A 22,274-nucleotide genomic window follows, 5' to 3' on the forward strand; every position below is an offset into this window, starting at 1 on the left:
CAAAACTGGGAAAGCTACCTCTTCAAAGAGAACATTCACAGGTGCAGTTCCCCAGGGCTCAGTGCTGTGACCTGTTCTGTTTAGCATCTACTTTTCTGAAGTAAAAGCAAAACCAAAGGGATCTAGCTCTCTAAGTTTGCAGATGACTGAAAGCTAGGGGCAGTCACTGAATCCCAAAGTAACTTAGCTATCCTGCTGGAACTTTTGTCCCAAACAAATAACTGGTGCTACAGTCATGGACATACTAATTGCCAGAAATGATTGTATCCTTTGGGAAGTCATACACCCACTGGAACTACCACATTGACAATACACCCCTAAGCACTGGATCAGTTGTTCTGGTTTTGGGAACTTGTGTTAATAGTGACCTAACTTTTGACCAACATGGGTACACTGTCATAAGAAAGTCCTTCCATAATACACGGCTTATAAACAAAGGGATTGTGACTAAATCTAAAGATGTCATTGTTTCCCTTATCTCGGCCTTCATTTGGTCAGTCATTGAGTGTAATTGTCCCCTTTGGTATGTATTTGTCAAGATACCTATAGCAACTGGAATGCCCACAGAGCTATCTTACTAAAAGAATACAAGGCCTAAACATCATGTTCTACATGGACCAGCTCAATGCTCTGTCACTATACTCGGCATTGTACAGTCTGCTAACAAGTGACCCATGTCTGGCAAACAAACCAACTTTTGACCCTATACTTATGCACCTACTGCACATCAGATGAATCAGAAGTACTTTTCAATTTCCCTACTTAAGCATAGTGTAAAAGATGAATAATTTTATTTATTTTTATTTTATTTAAATAAATAATAGTATGAATAAACAGTGAAAAACCCCTGTGTCACCTGCTAGATTGCCCACTGTCTCACAGGCAGGATACAGGAGATCAAAACTGGGAAAGCTACCTCTTCAAAGAGAACATTCACAGGTGCAGTTCCCCAGGGCTCAGTGCTGTGACCTGTTCTGTTTAGCATCTACTTTTCTGAAGTAAAAGCAAAACCAAAGGGATCTAGCTGTCTAAGTTTGCAGATGACTGAAAGCTAGGGCAGTCACTGAATCCCAAAGTAACTTAGCTATCCTGCTGGAACTTTTGTCCCAAACAAATAACTGGTGCTACAGTCATGGACATACTAATTGCCAGAAATGATTGTATCCTTTGGGAAGTCATACACCCACTGGAACTACCACATTGACAATACACCCCTAAGCACTGGATCAGTTGTTCTGGTTTTGGGAACTTGTGTTAATAGTGACCTAACTTTTGACCAACATGGGTACACTGTCATAAGAAAGTCCTTCCATAATACACGGCTTATAAACAAAGGGATTGTGACTAAATCTAAAGATGTCATTGTTTCCCTTATCTCGGCCTTCATTTGGTCAGTCATTGAGTGTAATTGTCCCCTTTGGTATGTATTTGTCAAGATACCTATAGCAACTGGAATGCCCACAGAGCTATCTTACTAAAAGAATACAAGGCCTAAACATCATGTTCTACATGGACCAGCTCAATGCTCTGTCACTATACTCGGCATTGTACAGTCTGCTAACAAGTGACCCATGTCTGGCAAACAAACCAACTTTTGACCCTATACTTATGCACCTACTGCACATCAGATGAATCAGAAGTACTTGGTCCAAGTATCTAAATCAATTCTGCAGCATCAACAGAATGCTTTGGCAGAACAGGTGTATATCACAGAGGATACCACTGCTCAGGAACAGATTCCCTATCCACATAAAACAAAGCTCACTCCTGTCCATATTCAATGCAACTTGACTTTATGGGTGGATAGTAGAAAATATTCACCAGGACTACTTGTAAAAAGTATAATAAGAGGTAGCTCCTAAAGGGTATATCCCACGTTTGGTTCACCTCAAATTATGTGTGGTATCATCCCAGTAATTTTCACTAGGCCTGTTATATAATTATCAACCTTAGCTTTGTAGCTTGTCAGTCAGTTTGACTTAATTTGTTGGTAAAGTCATTTAATCACTTCCTACCATATTGGTGTGTGTGTGTGGGGGGGGGGGGAGGGCAAGGAGAACTTGACACTTGCAAAAAAATAAATTTTTGTGTGTGTTTTGAGACTTAGCAGTTTAACATTTCAATGGGGAGCTATGTATTTCTTATAAATAGAAGCTGTTTCAGTGGTGGGCAGTAACTGTTATTTAACCTTTTGAATGTGAATGTGTTTACCAGAAAAGAATCTCTGGCTTCAGCAGGGAGCCAGTTTGTTTTAACTGGATTGCAGGAAAGTAAACTTTGACAGAATGAGAGAGTACTTAATGTTTTTGTTCCTTTAGTTTTTTTATACAGGTCAGGTATATTTTTATCAACCAGAAAAGCAGTTGCAGATAGTGATTAATGGAATTGAAGGATTGTATCTGGGAGGAGAAGAGGACAAGAGTCAAGTGGGATACGTTGATCCTTACAAAAGAAACAAGGAGGTTTAGGATTACCTGATTAGAAGGGATATTTTAGAGCTACACAGATGTTCTTCGTGTTTCACTGTTGCAGTCATTACATTTGGGTTACCTGCTTGCAGTAGCCCTCAGTCGGCCTGATTAACAAAGTCTCGGGTCTTAAGTCGGTTGCTGTCCCTTCTTCCATGACGTCAGGTCGTCAGGGGTAGAAAACATGCAGTCAACGCCATTACATCAGTCTTTCTTGCCGTGCAGTGCCCGGAGCAGAAGCAGTTCACAAGTGCCTGTTGGCCGACTCCTGAAATTTTCATTTTTGAGTTTCAGAACCGAAGTCTTCAACTAAAGCTAAGTACCCCATTGGGGAAACTTTTTCTTGCTCCTTACTGATGTCAGTAAAAGTTAATAATTGCATTACTTGTGGAAAGCAAATACCTCACAAAGATTTTAATTTGTACTGTATTCCTTGCCTAGGCCCTTACCACGATGTTCCTTGCAGTTGGTTTTGTGCTTTATTTAATCAGCGCACTATCTGTCATCGGTATATTTTCGCTTCTAAATATTTCGGTTTTCGGTTTAATTATACAGAAATGTCTTCGGTTAGCCATCCATCTACTGGGATTCTGAAAAAATGCAAAGATAAAGGCAGAGACAGGCCACTGAGGTCCAAAGCTGCCGACGATACTTCTCCTAAGCCAGTCGCCAGTTCGCTGGTACTCAGTGAGGTGCTTTCGCAGCCCCTGATACCTACTACGTCTGACTCGCAGGCCTCCACTGAAACCCATTCAGAGTCTGGTATGCCGCGAAATGCTTTAACTGTGGAACCTGTGGATGTCTCTACCTTGGATCGGTCTGGAGCCGCTGTGCAGGCACCGGCTTCTTGGGGTGTATTCAGGCCTACGGACTTGCATTAGACCTAGGACTGAAGTTGTTTATGAATCTTCTGAACAGGATTCTGATTTTTCTGATTCTTCTGAAGATCTGGATTTGCCCTTATCTACTTATGAGGATTCTGATGCAGAGGACGCTATTCCCTCTCCTTCCCCTCCAAAGGATTTTTCTTTTGGTGAGATCTTACATACTATAAGGGAGCATTTCCACTGGGAAAGCCAGGACTTTTCTGATTCAAAAAAGAGGCTTAGCGATTTCTTACTCTTTGCCTCCTGCTCCCAGAAAACCTGACAGATATTACAGGGTTCCTGATTCTCATAAGTTCCTTTTTAAAAATCCTACTGCGGATCCAGAGACTATTTCACAGGGACCCGAGGGCATTAAGGCTTCTTCTGCTAAAAATCCTACCCCCTCTGATAGAGATTCCAAGGCACTGGATAGATGGGGTAAGAAAGTTTACACTTCTGCAACCTTGGCCATTAGGGCTTTAAACTGCCAATTTCATATGTTAAAGTATCAACAACATGTTATTGGATTGTTTAAACAGAAAATGATGTTACTTCCTGACTGTGCTGAAAATAAAGAATTACAGGATTTAATGCATTCTGCTGAACAGGTTGGAAAACATACTTTGCAATGTGGATTTGATTCATTAGAGGCCTCTTGCAGGGCTGCTGTTACTGGGTCTGTGCTCAGAAGGCATGCTTGGCTTAAGGAGCAAGGTTTGCCTGATCATGTTAAAGCTAAATTGTTGGATGCTCCCTTAAATCAGGACCACCTGTTTGGCAACAAGGCTGAGGAAGTTCTTAAAAAGAGGGAAGATAAAGCTAAATCTGTGCAAACTGTTAATTTCTTACAAGTTCAGCCTCCTAGATTTAGTAGGCACCAGCCCTCTAAAAATTGGTCCTTTCCAGCCCCTTCCAGGTCTTCTCAAGCCAAACCCAGACACAGCAAAAACCCCAGGTTTCAGTCCCAAGGACACACAACTAGGCAGTGGGGGGTTTCCGCACCCAAATCTGGGAGTAGTAAGACTCCCCCCAATAGAAAACTGTCTCAGTGACTTGCTTTTAAAACTTCCAAGCACTTCCCAACTGAATGGTTCTTTAGGCGGAAAGATTGGTCTGCAGGCCAAAAACTTAGGAACTCATTACCCAGGACAAATGGGATTTAAATAGTGTCCCAAGGATACAGATTTCATTTCCACACATTACCAACACCAAATAGGTGGCCAGATCTACCCCCAAATCAGTGGGCAGAGGCCCAAAATCAAGTACTCTCTCTCTTAAACATGGGGGCTATTCAGTTGGTACCAGAAGAGGAAAAGGGACAAGGTTTCTATTCAAGACTTTTTCTGGTACCCAGAAAAGGCAATACATGACATCCTATCCTGGACCTTTCTATTCTAAACACCTGTCTGGTGATTCCAAAATTCAAAATGCTGACTCTTCACCAGCTGCATCCTATTCTAGGCAAGGATGCATGGTTGGCAAAAGAAGCATACCTGCACATCCCTATCAGAGAGTCTTGCAGAAGATACCTATGCTTCAAAGCAGACTACATGCGCTATCAGTTCTCTGCACTGCCCTTTGGCTTATCTACTGCACCAAGGGTATTCACAAAGTGCCTAGCTCGAGTCATTGCATTTTGCAGACAAAGTTGTTGCTTGCTGTGAGGCAACAACGCTACCGCTGCACCACTGCGGCTTCCCATACCTGGATAATTGTCTAATTCAGGCAGAAAGCAAGGACATTCTTTTGAATCATCTGGCCTTTGTTCAAAGGGTACTGACTTGTCTGGGGTTCACCATAAACAAAAAGAAATCCCACCTGGTACACTGTCAACAAATTATACTCCCAGGAGCAAGCTTGAATACAATTTCCCAGATGGCTTTCCTCACGCCAGTGAAACGGATTCATTTGACAACTTACTTTAAACAAGTGGCCACAAAAACCCAGCTATCTACAAGGCAAATACTGCAAGCCTTGGGGTTCATGGCCTCCTGCATTCTTCTAATTCCATATGCAAGGCTGCATATGAGGAAACTACAATGGTATCTCAAAATCCTATGGTGTCAACATTCACAGGATCTGGAAGCAAGGATTCCTATCATACCTTGCCTACCATACCTTGCCTACACCTAGAGTTCCTTTGGTGGGCAGAGGCCTGCCACCAAAACAGGGGACTACCATTCACATTACCCCCTGCCGCCCAAACCTTAACAACAGATGCATCACACTGTTCATGGGGGGCTCACCTGGCAGAGAAGTGCATTCAGGGCAAATGGAACCCAAGTCAAATGCACCTGCACATAATTCAAAAGGAAATGTTAGCTGTACAGAATGCTCTGACAGCCTTCAAGGACCACATTCTTCCAGGACAACTAATGGTAAAGATGGACAACACCACTGTCATGTGGTATATAAACAAGCAGGGGGGTACACATTCTTACCACCTCTGCAGACTAGCCATGGTGTTGTGGAACACAGCCTTGAGCTGCCAAGTGAATCTACAAGCTCAGTTCCTGCCAGGAAAACAAAATACACTGGCAGATGGACTAAGCAGAAACCTCATGGACCCACCCACACGAGTGGAAACTGGAACCAAGGATTTTCAGCATGTTGACAAGCAAATGGGGGAGCCCAGATGTAGACCTGTTTGCCTCCCCCCAGAACCATCAACTGGACAAATTTTGTACAAGGATTCCCCACAAACTAGCTTAGTGGATGCTCTATCCTTCATCTGGAAAAAACTATCAGTTTATGCCTTTCCTCCTCTACCTCTGCTCTCCAAGGTACTACTAAAGATCAAACAGGACAGGCCAAGGATGATTTTAATTGCACCGGACTGGCCCCGCCAATACTGGTACCCGCTCTTGTGCAGTGTGCCATGCTTGGCTCCATGGCACCTGCCTCAGACTCCTTCCCTGTTGTCTCAGCAGGAGAACAGTATTCTGCACCCTCAGCTGCAAACCCTGAACCTAGCAGCCTGGCTAATTACCTAATTTCTCCTTTACCATCCCTCAGTAAATCTGTGATAGATATCATTTTAGAGGCAAAGAGGCCTAGTACTAGAAAATCTTATGCTGCAAAATGGAAAAGATTCTGTGCCTGGAACCAGTCTCAGGGAATGAACGTAGCAGTGCCCAATTTACCTCAGATTCTGCAATACATGACTGAGATGCTTCATAAGGGCTTGTCTTTTTCCTCCATCAAAATTCATGCCTCAGCCATTTCAGCTCATTATAGCACATAGCCTCCCCTCTTCTCTCACCCACTGCTCAAGCAGTTCCTCAGAGGGGCCAAAAATGTAAGGGCACCCAGGAGAGCTCCAACTCCAACCTGGGATCTTAACTTTGTCTTGGAGAAACTTACTCTTCCTCCTTTTGAGCCAGTTGCTACTGCAGATTTAAAATTTCTTTCCTGGAAAACCGCTTTCCTTTTAGCAATCACTTCTGCAAGAAGGGTATCTGAATTACAGGCTCTTATGGCAGTGGAGCCTTTCATCATCTTTCATGCGGACAGGGTGTCCCTCAGAACCAATCCCTCCTTCATGCCCAAGGTGGTATCCAGTGTGGCTATTAATCAGTCCATTAATTTGCCTACCTTCTTTCCTAACCCACAGAACAAAGGGGAATGAATACTACACTCATTAGATGTGCACAGACAGCTTAGATTCTACTCGGACAGGACTAAACCTCAAAGGAAATCTGAACAACTGCTGGTGGCATTTGCTGCAGGGACAGAGGGGAAAGCTATTTCAAAACAAACCATTTCAAAATGTATAAACCACTACATTCATTTCTGCTATAAGCACCATGGAAAACCTGTCCCACAGGGCGTCAGACCCCATTCAACCATGGCTGCATCTACCTCTACAGCCTGTCTCAGGGGCGTCCCTACTAGGGACATCCTAGAAGCTGCTACCTGGAGTTCTGTACATACTTTCACCAAGCATTATCATTTGCCTATTTTCTCTAAATCCAGAGCTGCTTTTGCCACTGCAGTCTTGCAGGGCCTTATAGCTGGTCCTCATTCTATTTAAATTCCTCCTCCCAACCTTAACTTTGGGAATCTACCCAAATGTAATGATTGCAACAGTGAAACACGAAAAACGTAGTACAGTTGTGTGCACTTACCATAAATGTAGATGTTTGAGTGTTTTCACTGTTGCAGTCCTGGTTACCCTCCCTCCAGCCCCCTTTCTTCTTTTGGCTATACCTCAATACTCTCACTTACTATGCTGTAAAAGCTTTTTGGTGTATTTGCTTTTTTTGTTGGAGGTATTTCCTTGTATTTATAGATTTGATTGCTTCCCATTAGGGGGGCACCTGACATCTGGGGCAAGAAAAACTGATGGAATGGAGTTGGCTGCATGTTTTATACCCCTGATGACCTGACGTCATGGAAGAAGGGACAACAACCAATGCAGGACCCAAGACTTTGTTAATCAGGCCGACTGAGGGCTACTGCAAGCAGATAACCCAAATATAATGACTGCAACAGTGAATAAACTCGAACATCTACATTTATGGTAAGTGTACACAACTGTACTTTAGGGCTGTTATACATAACACAAGCAGAAGGCTACAATTCAAAGTGGAAAGAGATTATAATGAAGCAGGAAAGTGAAGGATTTTGGACACAGATTCTTAAGGAGATTGACGACAGTCGTGCTTCTTGTTAATACAAATTGTTCCAATATTATGTAATCTTACACTAACTGCTTTCGTGGAGCATTTCTCCCCGGGCCTCCACTGAAAATGGGTTCTTCTTGGCCCAGTGGATTTTCCCGGTAAACAAATGCGAATAAATAAATAAAGTAGCAGAAAGTATACTAACAACTAAACCAACACATGAATGGACAAGTGAGATTCTGCTGATAGGATGACTGCAATTAGGGATACAGACAATAGGCAAGAGGAGGTTGGAATTTATGGAGGATGCTAGCAAAAGAACCAAGGTACTGGGAAGAAATAATAAGAAAGGGAAAAGTAATATTTATTATTTATTTTTATTGGCCATTGGTTACTGAGATAGTCCACTGGGCCAAGACAGCCCATTTTCATTGGAGGCCCAGGACGAAAAGCTCCATATACAAGACAATTATAAACAACTGAATACAATTGTACAGGAAAGATATCACCCATATGGAGGAAGGGCATGGTAGGCCCTGACACACACTACCACAATCTCACAGATAAAACAAGATATGAAGACTGCTTGGGCCTACATGGGTGGGGCAAGAGGAGTAATGAAGGAGAGTCATTCTAGACTTCTATCTGGCAAATGGCTTGATGGTAGCCAAAACATGGTTCAGCAAGAGAGAAAGCCATAAGGTCACATACAAGGGTGGTCAACATGCAACTCAGGTAGACTTGCTCATAGTAAAGAAAGGACACTGGGATAGAATCAGTGATTGCAAAGTCATCCCCAGTGAAACAGTCATCCCACAGCATAAGAAGTACAGAACTAACTCAAAAAACAAGCCACCCTGGTGGAATCACAATATCAATCTGCTGTATAACAGGAGGAATAAAATCATGGCAGAAATTAGGAGGTGTAGCACCCAGCAGGATACAAACACTCTCATCAAACTAAACAAACTCAGAGGACAAATAAAGTCTACCAAAACCAAATTTTGAGGTAAGTTTGGCCTCCCAAGGCCAAGGGCAACCACAAAGCATTTTTTAGCTATGTCCACAACTTCAAAGACAATGCACAATTGTGTGCAGAGCCCATTGGAAAATGCAGCCACCTGTAGTGAGCCAGAAGATAGAGCAAACCTCCTGGCTGATACATTCAGCTCCAACTTTATCCCTCTCTCTCTCCCCCTCAACCTTCCCTCAGGAAGTATCATCAAATATAACTCCCTCTATCACTAGGGAACAGGTTCTTAATGCTTTCACTAAGACGAAGAACACTGCATCAATGTGCCCAGACAATATCCCAGGATGCCTTCAAGTTGCATTAAAACATGACCTATCAGAGCCTCTGGAATTACTTAACTGTAGCCTCCAAACAGGCTTCTTGCCTCATGAATGGAAAAAGGCAACAGTCATTCCTCTGCACAAAGGTGGGCCATCTACAGACCCTGGAAACTACAGACCCGTAAGTCTCACTAGTCTTATATGTAAAGCCATGGAAGGAATTATCATGGAGATGATCAATAGAGATATAGTAAACCTCCAGACACTGGACCCAACCCAGTTTGGTTTCATCAAGGGCAGATCATGCCTAGTCAACCTGGTGGACTTCTTCAAGAAGGTCACCAAAGTAATGGATGAGGGCAGTGTCATTCATACTACCTACCTTGACCTGGCCAAGGCATTTGACACAATACCCCACTTGGGTATTGTTGACAAACTCAAAAACACAAGAGGTTAGGTACAAACCCATATGTCACCTGGTGGGTAGCCAACTGGATCACAGACAGGACTCAGGAAGTTAGAATTGTGGAGTCCACCTCTACTAAGAGGCCAGTCACAAGTGGAGTCCCTCAGGGATCAGTCCTTGGACTGCTCCTTTTTGGCATTTACTTCTCAGAAGTCAAGGCCAATGTCACTGGTCTCTGGCTGACTAAATTTGCAGATGATTGCAAATTAGAAGCTGTCATTGAATCTCACACTGACACAAATGTTCTCCAGGAGAGGCTGACACAGACAAACAACTGGTGTCAGAGCTATGGACTAAAACTAAATGCCAAGAAATGCATAGTAGTATCCTTTGGGAAGTCATCCATCCCTGGTGACTATCATATTGACAACACACCACTTAGAGTTGACCCAGTAGTCAGGACTTAGGGACACACATAGATAGTAATCTAGCCTTTGATCATTACGTGTCTACAGTGGTGAGGAAATCATTCTATGTTGTGCAACTTATAAACAAAGGTATGGCATCTAAGTCCAAGGAAGTCATTGTTCCACTGTATTTGGCATTCATCAGACCTGTCATCATGTACTATGCCCCCTTTGGTATGTACCTAACCAAGCATATCCAACAATTGGAACATCCACAGAGGTTCCTCACTAAAAGAATACAGAGCAAAAGTAATATGTCCTATGCAGACCGCCTCAAGGCCCTATCTCTTTATTCTGTCTCCTACAGGCTTTTGAGGGGGCATTGTCAGACTCGACTCTGATGGACCTCCTGCATATCCACAAAACAAACAGCGCCGAAATTACCCATTCTAAAGACTTGAACCTTGCCTGTCATATAAGTAGGACCTACAGGAGAGATACGTATGTATCCCAGAGACTACCTTGTCTGTGGAACAGGCTCCCCATCCATGTGAAGCATGTGCAACTTGAACATTTGGATGGGAAACAGGAAATTCATTCCTGGTTTGGCACCTATACCTCTAATGGACACAGGCAGCCTGAAAATAGTTCATATCCCAGGCTCCTACTTGTACATGTTTTATCTCCTGAGCCCCTGCTTTTACTTATCAAGGGTACCAACATTTGTCAGAGATTTGGGATGCATGGCTAGAATTAAAAAGGCCCTTGTGGTCGTTAGCCTAGTACACACCTCTGAACCTATGCAAACAGGGCTTTGAAGAGTAATTAGCAATTACTATTGGAATAGAAAGTGATGCAATTAAGAGTTGTGAAATACTGGTTGGTCATCTGAAAGTTTAGGAGGGGAAGGAGGAAGAAGAGTGGATGCATAGCAGAAGGTGATAAAGGGAAGACCAGATAGGTGGAATCCATCTGGCACATTAGCAGAAGTATATGGAAGCTGTGAGTACAGGAGTTTAAGTCGAGGACTGAGACTCAAGAGATACATGTTTAGAGGTAATAATTCCTGTCTGATATATATATATGAACAAGTCAGTTAATGTGTTTTGTGCCATTTGCAGATAAGCCATCCTCTCTGCCCTTCTGCCTTCATTTCCCATCTCTACTAATGTGCCTTTATGCCACCGTTCTCATTCTAGTGTGGTAAGGTAATTAATTTGCTAGCCACTCTTTATGTAAAAAGTGTTTTCTTCCTTCAGCCATTCCATCATGTACTGTTTCCATTTTGTCTCCCTTTACTTGGAAACTTGTAGATCGTTCACTGTTACACTAGAGATGTAACTTATAACCCTTGTGTTTCTTCCCTTCTCTGAGGTGTTCATGCCAAAGGTTTTCAGCCAGACTTTGTAGACTTATTTCCTTAGATTCATGAATAATCTCTATTGTCATTTATACTGTTTCTGTGACCTGATCATCATTGTAAGCTGGACTTCCAGAAATGCATAAAGTAATCCAATAGAAACCAGAACATGGACCTTTAACCACCTTGTCATCTGCATGTACATGGATGCCCACACATATGTGCACTCATATACATACTGTCTACTTTGGTAGTGGCCATTGCAAACATAACAGAGTGATTTCTTTTGGTATTGTAATTGCATCCATCCAGCCTAGTGTTTGCATATATTAGATTTGTGCATTTTAAAATGGGATCAGTTGATTGTTTTACTGTTTTATATTGAGCTGCTCGCCTTTGTAGAATTCTGTCATATTTTACATTTTTGATAAAACTGCAGGGTTTAAAAGACTAGTGTATGAATGTTTTCTAAGCAGTGCTTATGTTAGTGTTTTAATTAATGTCTGACAGTATGTTTAGGTTTTGTAATATACTTATTTTTAAAAAATCACTTTTCTGTTGGATTTGAAGAATAAAGTAATGCACTTATAAATGTTAAATGAAACATAGTTGTTCTCCTTTCTGCTTTGTTTGTTTGGGTAACTTCCCATAAGTGAAAGTCCTCTTCTGGTTCTTAATGCAAATCAACGTGCTCTAACAACTTTCAAAGTGAGCCGTACAAGTTTTTTTTTAAACTGCTGCTGATTACGTTTGGCTTTGGTTCAAGAGCCAGAAGGCTGTAAGAACTGTAACTGTGCCCAAAGCCGAATGTGTAATGTGCAAGCTGAAAATCTATCCTGGTCAAAGAAAACAGTTATTTACATTTGTAAGCCTTTTTCTGTATCCTGCTGTGGTTGTTTGGTTAGTGATTGTAATGTAAAAGGAATACTGCTAATTGTGTAGTTAAGCAAATTATTACCTTGAAGTTATTGGCATGTGTTTAGTCTCTGATTTCCAACTACTGATATTTAAACTTCTTTTCTTCAGGGTGTATTTATGTATGTAACTAACAGAGTGGAGTTTGGATATATCCTTTCCACAGCTAACTGCAAGACAGCCTACCTGCATAATGACCTGTGGCAGATCTTTGAAAATCCAGAGGTATTATTCTAACCTTTATACGACAGTACATAGTTTTGTCTTCAGGATGCAGTGTACATTTGTATTATGGTCCCTACAATGTAGTTGGATTTTTTTGTTTTTTAATTTTTGAGAGCAAAACAATGCAAAATAAGATTTAAATGTAACATGTTCCAAAATCTGCTGGTCTGTGTTGATGGTTGTAGTATTCAAATTTATCAAACACTAAGATTCACGTAGGTAGTATTCAAAAAAGATGCTAATTTCTGACGTATTTTATGTGACTGCAGTTGAAGTGCATTGCATATTTTAGAAATACAGTTTGCTGGATACCTGTTGTTCATCATAGTCAGTATTGCAGCACTTATTCTTGGGGTCTTCTGCTGTGCAGAAGCCTGTAGCCAGCCCAAATACCAGTCTTTCACCATCCTCCATCTGGTAGATGTCTGTGCAAACCAATGTCCAGACTTTGGGGTATAAAACATGCATCAGCCAGCGCTATCTTCAGTTCTTTCTTGCCTTTTAGTCAGATAATCATTTAACACTTTTACCTTGCATTCTCAATATGATGAGTGGTTTGAATCACCAGAGTTCCAGACACCTTCAGATAAGTACCCCATTGGAGATGCTTTTTCTTGTTAATGTTCAGGAACATTAATAACTGTCTTTCCTGTAGGAATCAGATTCCCCAGAAAGATTTTCACTCCCATTTCTTGTTCTGTCTAAATACCCTGCATAACATTGTTAATTGTAAGTGTTATGCAAAGTTCAGTTCTACAACCATAAAGTGCAGAGTAAAGACTCTACTAAAGCAGGCTTGTCACAGGCCTCAGCATCCACCAGTTCCCAGGCTCTCTCCTGGAAGAAACATTAAGGATAAACATTTGAAGGAGAGGAATATTGTGGATTTCTGGGGATGTCTTTGTCCAGCCCTTGACCAAGAGTATTGTTGCCCATGCAGATGAGGCACATTTGCATCCCTCTGGTTCAGTGCCTTAAAGGCCAGAGTCCTCTGGTGTAACTCTCTGGAGGCTGTTATAGCTAAGTCCCGTAGTTCACATTCCGATACCAGGTCAATGTCATTTGAGTCCAAAGCCACTGAACATGTTTCGGCTTTTAATGCCCGTGTTCTGGTGACAGAGGATGAAGGCAGTGTGCTCTTGGTTACTGATAGGGAAGAGGTCCCAGGGGACCAAATTAAAGTCATGCCTGCCTTCCAGTGACCTGAGGCTGTCACTTCCCCTAAGCCCCATACATCCAAATCTAAGAGGCTTTCAGGTTTGTCACAGCCATTGCTGTGCCCAGCCCACTGCTTCTCCTTCCCAAGTCTCTTCACAGGACTTGGTTATGCTGGCCTATGACTTCATGGAGTTCATGAAGACCAAGCAACCTACCCTTCAAAATGATCCCGTGCCAGGAGCTTCACCTGGGAAAAAGGAAAGTGAAGTCTCTCCCACCCCACCACCAAAAGATTCAGATTCCTTGAAATCAAGAGGATGAGGAAGAATTGACATATATTGAACATCTCCCCCATCAGTCTTTTGAAGATTCTCATTCTGATGACACCCTGAATCCTCAGCTTTACCCCATGAGGATTTATCCTTTTGTGACACTCTTCACAAGATAAAGGAAGCATTCATTTAGGAGTCTAGTTAATTCTTTAGATCTCAGACTCATTATAGACAGCTCTCAAACCTTCTCACTCTTTGATGTTTGGCTGTTCCTCGTTCATGTAGTCTTTCTTGGATGATGTGCTTGAGGACATATCCCTGCAGCCAAACTCCCTCCCCCCTGCTCCTAGGAAGCTAATTGCTTTTAAAGGATGCAAGAATCCAATAAGCACCTCTAATAACTCCAGTGGTGATCCATCAGTGGTTTCCTAAGAATCCAGTAAGGCAGTTACGTATATCCAAGAACCCCCTACAAAGTGACAGGGAAAGCACCACTTTGGTAAAAAGGCCTACATTTCAGCTTCTCTGGCAAAGACAGCTTTCAACTGTGAGTTCCATATGCTCAAATACCTTGAGTCAACACCGGAACAGATTAAGTTTAAAGTAGATGGATACAAGACATGAGCCTTCAGAGGGGTGTCCAGGACCTGTGCATTACCTCTCTCTAGGTGTCCAAATAGTTAAAAGAAATGTAGCTATGATGATTTTGATGCATCATGCAGGGCAACTACTATGGGGTTAGTTACTCAATGACATGCCTGCCTGGAAACATAACCCCTCTGTCACCATAATAAAGCTGTGCTTCTTGATGCGGCTGTGAAGAAGGATCTTTTTTGTTTGTTTTGAACCCCTGATTTGAGAAAGTATTTGATAAACTGGATAAGAAGGAGAAACAAATGAAATCTGTTAAAAGAATTATACACGTCTTACCACTCCTAGATACAGCAGGAATTATCCTTTCAAATCTTTTTCTTTTTCACCTGAGCATGACAGGATTAGACAAACTAGGGTGGGAAAAAACAAGACTGCAAAACGTGCCAAATTGAGCAATGCTCAAGCCCTGGGGGACTCAAGGATCTAGTCTCGCCAAGGAGAAGCTATGGCTATTCCCTGAATCTCCCTCCCCAAAGTCCCACCCCAACCCAACCCAGCCCCCCCCCCCCCCCACAGCAGGAAGGTTGTCACTCTTCTATCACCATAGGGAATAGTTAACCCAGTACAAATGGGTATTAAAAATCATAAAGGAAGGCTATACTATTTTGTTTGGGAAAAAATTCCCTTTGTAGGGATTCCACCCCCTCCTCCCCCAAAGAACCAGGAACAGTGGATTCCTCTCATTTTAAAGGTTCTACTTCTACAGGAATACATTCAGAGGGTGCTCACAAAAGAAGTGGGCACAGGGTTCTACTCAAGACTTTTTCTCCTACCCAGAAAAGATGACACCTGGTGGCCTGTCTTACATCTTTCAAGGTTAAACAAATTCCTTCATGTCTCAAAACTGAAGATGCTAACCTTGCAAAAGTTGCTTCACTTTATCTTTCAAGAGCCATAGATGGTGATAATAATTTCATGTTCCTATAACCCAGGAACACAGGAGTTTTTTTACACTTTCAAGCAGGAGGATTACATTACCAGGTGTGTGCCTTTCCATCTGGCCTTTTTTCTGCTTCAAGGATTTTCAACAAATGTCTAGCACCAGTCATAGGAGTCCATATTTATCCTTGCCTGGTTGACTGTCTGATTCAGGTAAAGACACCCTTAGAAGTTCATACAGATTTGCAAATCACCATGGATTACTTTCAGGAGGTATGGGGATTGCTTTCTGAAGGTATGTCTAACCCTCAATTTCTAAAAGTCAAATTTGGGGCAGTTATAGATTTTGTGAAGAAAAAAAGCCTTCCTCTCTCTCAGGACAAAGTCATTTCTTTTAGAATTCCTCAGAGATTATCAAGCCAGACATGTCATCTCAGCAAGGGGATTGCTCAGGGCCCTGGATTACACGGCTTCATGCATAATAAGTAAATAAATAAATAATTTAACATTTGTTTACCGGGAAAGTCTGACTGGACATAGGTCCTTTTTCAGTGGAGGCCTGAGGAAAAAAGCTCCAAGTTATGATTCCCCTGGCAAATCTTTACATGAGGAAACTGCAGTGGTTCCTAAAGAATACTTGGGTGAAACATCTGCAGTCTCTAAAAAACATGCTCCATCTAATACCATAATTAAAAAAAAGGACATTTTATGGTGGGAGGAGAGGGTGCTTACCATCCCAGAAACCCATTTTACTCTACCAGAGGCATCTCAGACCTTTACTAGAGACAATTCAGACAGGACCTGGGGACCCACTTAAGACATCTCAGAATCCAGGGGACTTGGGACAGGTGGCATGCAAAATGACATATCCATCAGAAAGAAATGATGGCAGTTTTCTTTGCCATGCAGGCATTCAGGGATAGACTGACTCTGGGAACTCTTCAGATTTGGACAGACAGTACCACAGCTGTGTGGTACACAATCAAGTAGGGGGCACACAGTGTTACCCCCTATTCAAACTGGCTATGAACATTTGGATACTGGCACAACAAGCCAAAGTAACTCTAATGCATCCTATATCCTGGGGCAGGACAATATCTTACCGTTTTGGGGCTGTTTCAAGGGCTGGCTTTGCCTCTGCCATCTTGCAGAGCATGTTGTCCCCAGACATTCTTCCTCTCCAGATATCCTCTTAGAAGCTCTGTGAATCCTACCAAGAATCAGTACTGCAACATTGTTTATAATGAATAAAGTACAGTTGTGTTACACTTCCCGTAAATGTAGAAGTGTGAGTAGATCAATGTTGTAGTACCCCATCTACCCTCTGTCTCCTCTTTTAATTACTTGGATCCTTTTCCCTTGTTTTGGGGTGATCTCCATCCACATCCTAAGTATCCCCCCACCTCCTCCCCTTAGATCAAGGAATTTGCTCCCTGTGTACAGTTGGGAAGATTGTGTTACTGCTTAGGGCCTTGGAATTTTTTAAAACAAGAAATGTCTTTATCGAATTATCACTTATACCATAGACAATCCTACATTTATATAAATGAAAACAAACCATATTGACGTAATTACATATCACATATAATCTACTATACAGTTATTGTCATTTAAATATTGCAGAGTTCGTTCAATTCTTGCCTTCCCTTAAACTTCATTCCTCTTTCAAAATATTATTCTGCATGCATTGTTCACACAATTCCCATTTTTCTACGTAATTTGCTCCTACCCTTTTCTAAAGATCCCACTTCCAGTTCTTTTCTCTCAGTTACTATGTTCACTACTTCAAGTACAGTTGGTTTAGACTTTGATTTCCATTTTCTAGTAATTGCTTGTTTGGCAGGCACCATAATTAAACTCAGCAATACCTTACTGTGTGTAGACCATTCTGATTATGCATCACAGCTCAAAAACAAAATAATTTCCTGAATTACACCAATTTGCTTACCCATTATTTCTGACAGAGTAGTTTGCAGGGAATTTTTGAAGTCTGCCAGCTCATTACACTCCCAAGAAAATATATTCTCAATTATCTCTTTCTTCCCCATCACATCTCCCAACATTTGGAGTCTACCTGAGGAAAACTTCTTTGGAGTCTGCTTATGGTATTAAAAGACCTATACAAATATTTCCAAACAAAGGTCCTTAAGTCTTCTAGACTTTGTTGAATGTTTGCGAGCCATACATGTATCCCCCATTGTTTTTTTGTGAATTGCTTATCCAGTCTCTCTTTCCAGTCCTTTCTAACCTCCTCTGATTGATTCGTATAGTTATTATTCAATAATTTATATGCCCTTTTTTAAGAGCAGCTTCTGATGTTCTTCATGTTTCACTGTTGCAGTCATCACATTTGGGTTATCTGCTTGCAGTAGCCCTCAGTCGGTCTGATTATCAAAGTCTTGAGTCCTGCGTTGGTTGCTGTCTCATCTTCCATGATGTCAGGTAGTCAGGGGTATAAAGCATGCAGCTGATGCCATTACATCAGTCTTTCTTGCCGTGCGGTGCCCGACGCAGAAGCAGTTCGCAAGTGCCGGTCAGCCGACTCCTGGAATTTTCGTTTTCGAGTTTCAGATCTGAAGTCTTCAACTAAGCTAAGTACCCCATTGGGATTCTTTTTCTTGCTCTAAACCAATGTCAGTAAAAGTTAACAATTGTATTTCTTGTGGAAAGCAAATACCTCATAAAGATTTTCATTCGTACTGCATTAATTGCTTAGGCCCAGACCACGATGTACCTCGCTGTCAGTTTTGTGCCTTATTCAAACCTTGTACTATTCGTTGTCGGTTTATTTATGCATCTAAATATTTTGGTACTCAGTTCAATTATCCAGAAATGGCTTTGGTAAGCCACCCGACTACTGACATTCCAAAAAAAGCGCAAAGATAAAGACAGAGACAGACCGCATAGGTCCAAAGCTGCCACCGACACTTCTCTTAAGCTAGTCGCCAGTTTGCCGGTACTCAGTGAGGAGCTTTCACAGCCCCTGATACCCGCTACTTCAGATTTGCAGGCCTCTACTGAGACCCATTCGGAGGCCGGAATGCCATGAGATGCTTCTTCGACTGTGGAACCTGCGGCTGTCTCCTACCTTGGATGGGTCTGGAGCCGCTATGCAGGCACTGGCTTCTGAGGGTGTATTCAGGCCTACTGTCTTGCATATTAAACTGACGCCATCTTCTTTTTCAAGGCCTAAAACTCGATCCATACCTAGAAAACCGACCCCCAGACTGCATGGTCAGGCCCCTATGCCTAAAAAACAAATGATAAGAATGGCTGAAGACCTTATTACTCTAATCAGGGGAAGCCACCCTTCCCCCTCTAAAAGACCTAGGATTCATTTTCCTTCTGATTCTTCTGATCAGGATTATGAAATTTCCATTTTATCTGATGACCAGGATTTGCCCTTATCTACCTATAAGGATTCTGATGCAGAGGACTCCATTCCCTCTGCTTCCCCTCCAGAGGATTTCTCTTTTGGGGAAACCTTGCATACTCTCAGGGAGCATTTTTGCTGGGAAAGGATTCCTCTGACTCAAAAAAGAGGCTTAAGGAATTCTTACTCCTACCTCAACACAGGTCTTTAGCTATCCATCCTGTACTGGACATTGTAGATTATGCCTTCTCTGAATCTAGCCTGGCCCCTGACTCTTTACCTCCTGCTCCCAGAAAACCTGATAGGTATTACAGGGTACCTGACACTCATAAGTTCCTCTTTAAAAATCCTACTGTGGATCCTGAGACCATTTCACAGGGACTCAAGGGTATTAAGGCTACTACTGCCAAAAATCCTACCTCCCTCTGATAGAGATTCCAGGGCGCTGGATAGATGGGGTAAGAAGGTATATACTTCTGCAACTTTGGCCATTAGGGCCTTAAACTGCCAGTTTCATATGTTAAAGTATCAGCAGCATATTATTGGATTGCTTAAACAGAAAATGATGTTGACTCCTGACTGCTGAAAATAAAGATTTACAGGATTTAATGCATTCTGCTGAACAAGTTGGAAAACATACTTTGCAATGTGGTTTTGATTCATTACAGGCATGTTGCAGGGCTGCTGTCACTGGGTCTGTACTTAGAAGGCATGCTTGGCTTAAGGAGCAATCTTTGCCAGATCATGTTAAAGCTAAATTACTGGATGCTCCCTTAAACCAAGACCTGTTTGGCAACAAAGCAGAAGTACTTAAAAAGATGGAGGAAAAAGCTAAATCTATGCAAACTGTTAAAGAATTCCTGCAAGTACAGCCTCCCAGATTTAGTGGGCATTGGCCCTCTAAGAATTGGTCCTTTCCTGCCTCTTCCAGGCCTTCTCAGTCTAAACCCAGAACCAGCAGGACACCCAGACTTCAGTCCCAAGGTACTCACAGGCCTAAGCAGTGGGGGGCTCCCACTTCCAAAACACGGAGTAGTAAGACTCCCCCCTATGGTAAACTGTCTCAGTGACTTAACTCTAAATCTTCCAAGCCCTACTCAGCTGACTGTCCCTTTAGAGGGAAAGATTGCCCTGCATGCAAGAAATTGGGAACTCATTACCCAGGACAAATGGGTTTTAAATATAGTTTCCCAAGGATACAGATTTCACTTTCACTCCCTACTAACCCCAAACGGTTGGCAAGACCTACTCCCAAATCAGTGGGCAGAGGCTCAAAAGCAAATTCTCTCTCTTTTAATCATCAGAGCTATTCACCCTGTTCCAGAAGAAGAATGGGGGCAAGGTTTCTACTCAAGACTTTTCCTGGTACCCAGAAAAGACAATTCCTGGTGTCCTATCCTGGACCTGTCTATCCTAAACACATTTTTGGTAATCCCAAAATTCAAGATGCAAACTCTTCATCAGCTGCTTCCCATGCTAGGCAAAGATGCCTGGTTGACAACACTGGATTTAAAGGAAGCCTACCTGCACATCTCAATAAGGGAATCTTGCAGAAGATACCTACGCTTCAGAGCAGGCTACATGCACTGTCAGTTCTCTGCACTGCCCTTTGGCTTATCTACTGCGCCCAGGTTATTCACAAAGTGCTTAGCTCCAGTCACTGCATTTTGCAGGCAAAGAAGTATTCAAATATACCCATATCGGGACAATTGTCTAATTCAGGCAGAAAGCCAGGACATACTATTAAATCTTCTGGCATTTGTAAAGAAATTGCTAACGTCTCTGGGGCACACCATAAACAAAAAGAAATCACATCTTGTACCCTGCCAACAAATTATATTCCTGGGAGCAAGCTTGAATACAACTTCCCAGATGGCCTACCTCACGCCAGAGAAACAAGTTCATTTGACAGTCTACTTCAAAATACTGGCCACAAAGACCCAGCTATCTGCAAGGAAAATACTGCAAGCCCTGGGGTTCATGGCCTCTTGCATTCTACTAATTCCATATGCAAGACTGCATATGAGAAAACTACAGTGGTATCTAAAAAGCCTATGGTGTCAACATTCTCACGATCTAGAATCAATGATTGCTATCGTACCTTGTCTACAGATAGAGTTCCTTTGGTGGCAGAGGTCTACCACCAAAACAAGGGACTGCCATTCACTCTATCCCCTGCCGTCCAAACCCTAACAACAGATGCATCAGATTATGCATGGGGGGCTCACTTGGTAGGACAGTGCATTCTGGGCAAATGGAACCCAAATCAAATGCACCTGCATATCAATCAAAAAGAAATGTTAGCTGTAGAGAATGCTCTGACAGTCTTCAAGGACCACATTCTTCCAGGACAGTTATTGGTAAAGACGGACAACACCACTGTTATGTGGTACATAAACAAGCAGGGGGGAACCCACTCATACCCTCTCTGCAGACTAGCCATGGCTCTGTGGAACACAGCCTTGAGCTACCAAGTGCACCTACAGGCTCAATCCCTGCCAGGAAAGCTAAATACACTGGCAGACGACCTAAGCAGAAACTTCATGGACCCACATGAGTGGAAACTGGAACCAAAGATATGCAACATGTTGAGAAACAAATGGGGGAGCCCAGCGATAGACCTGTTTGCCTCCCCCCAGAACTACCGTTTGGACAAATTCTGCAAAAGGGCTCCCCACAAACAAGCTTGGAAAGTGGATGCCATGTCCTTCACCTGGAAAAAACTATCAGTTTATGCCTTTCCACCTCTGCTTCTCCTATCCAAGGTACTATTAAAGATCAAACAGGACAAACCAAGGACAATACTGATTGCACTAGACTGGCCACGCCAACACTGGTACCCCCTCTTGCGCAGTGTGTCACTGCTGGCACCATGGCACCTGCCTCAGACCCCTGCCCTGCTGTCTCAGCAGGAGGGTCAGATTCTGCACCCACAACTTCAAACTCTGAACCTGGCAGCCCAGCTAATTACCTGATCTCTCCATTCCCATCCTTCAGTAAGCAAGTGATGGATGTCATTTTGGAGGTAAGGAGGCCTAGTACTAGAAAATTCTGTGCTGAAAAATGAAAGGATTCTGTTCCTGGAGCCAAACTAGGTGGATGGGCACAGCAACGCCCAGTTTACCCCATATTCTTCAATACTTAACTGAGATGCTTCACAAGGGCCTTTCCTTTTCTTCCATCAAAATTCATGCCTCAGCCATTTCAGCTCATTACACTACAGAACCACCCCTCTACTCTCATCCACTGCTGAAGCAATTCCTCAGAGGGGCAAAAAATTAAAACCACCCAGGAGAGCCCCTACTTCAGCCTGGGCCTTAACTTTGTATTGGAAAAGCTCACTCTACCTCCCTTTGAGCCAGCTGCAAATGAA

At 42.6% G+C, this 22,274-nt stretch overlaps 1 protein-coding gene across 1 annotated transcript in view; it reads left to right on the forward strand.

The window, feature by feature from the left end:
• PLOD1 (procollagen-lysine,2-oxoglutarate 5-dioxygenase 1) overlaps positions 1–22,274 on the forward strand; it is a 1,142,395-nt gene that overhangs the window by 762,694 nt on the left and 357,427 nt on the right. Inside the window, exon 14 of the mRNA XM_044063038.1 lies at positions 12,452–12,565. Coding sequence (XP_043918973.1) covers positions 12,452–12,565 — 114 coding nt within the window. The remainder of the gene's footprint in view (positions 1–12,451; positions 12,566–22,274) is intronic.

This window comes from Protopterus annectens, chromosome 2.part1, assembly GCF_019279795.1.
Source record: "Protopterus annectens isolate FY-2018-M chromosome 2.part1, PAN1.0, whole genome shotgun sequence".
In the NCBI taxonomy this organism is placed as follows: domain Eukaryota; kingdom Metazoa; phylum Chordata; order Ceratodontiformes; family Protopteridae; genus Protopterus; species Protopterus annectens.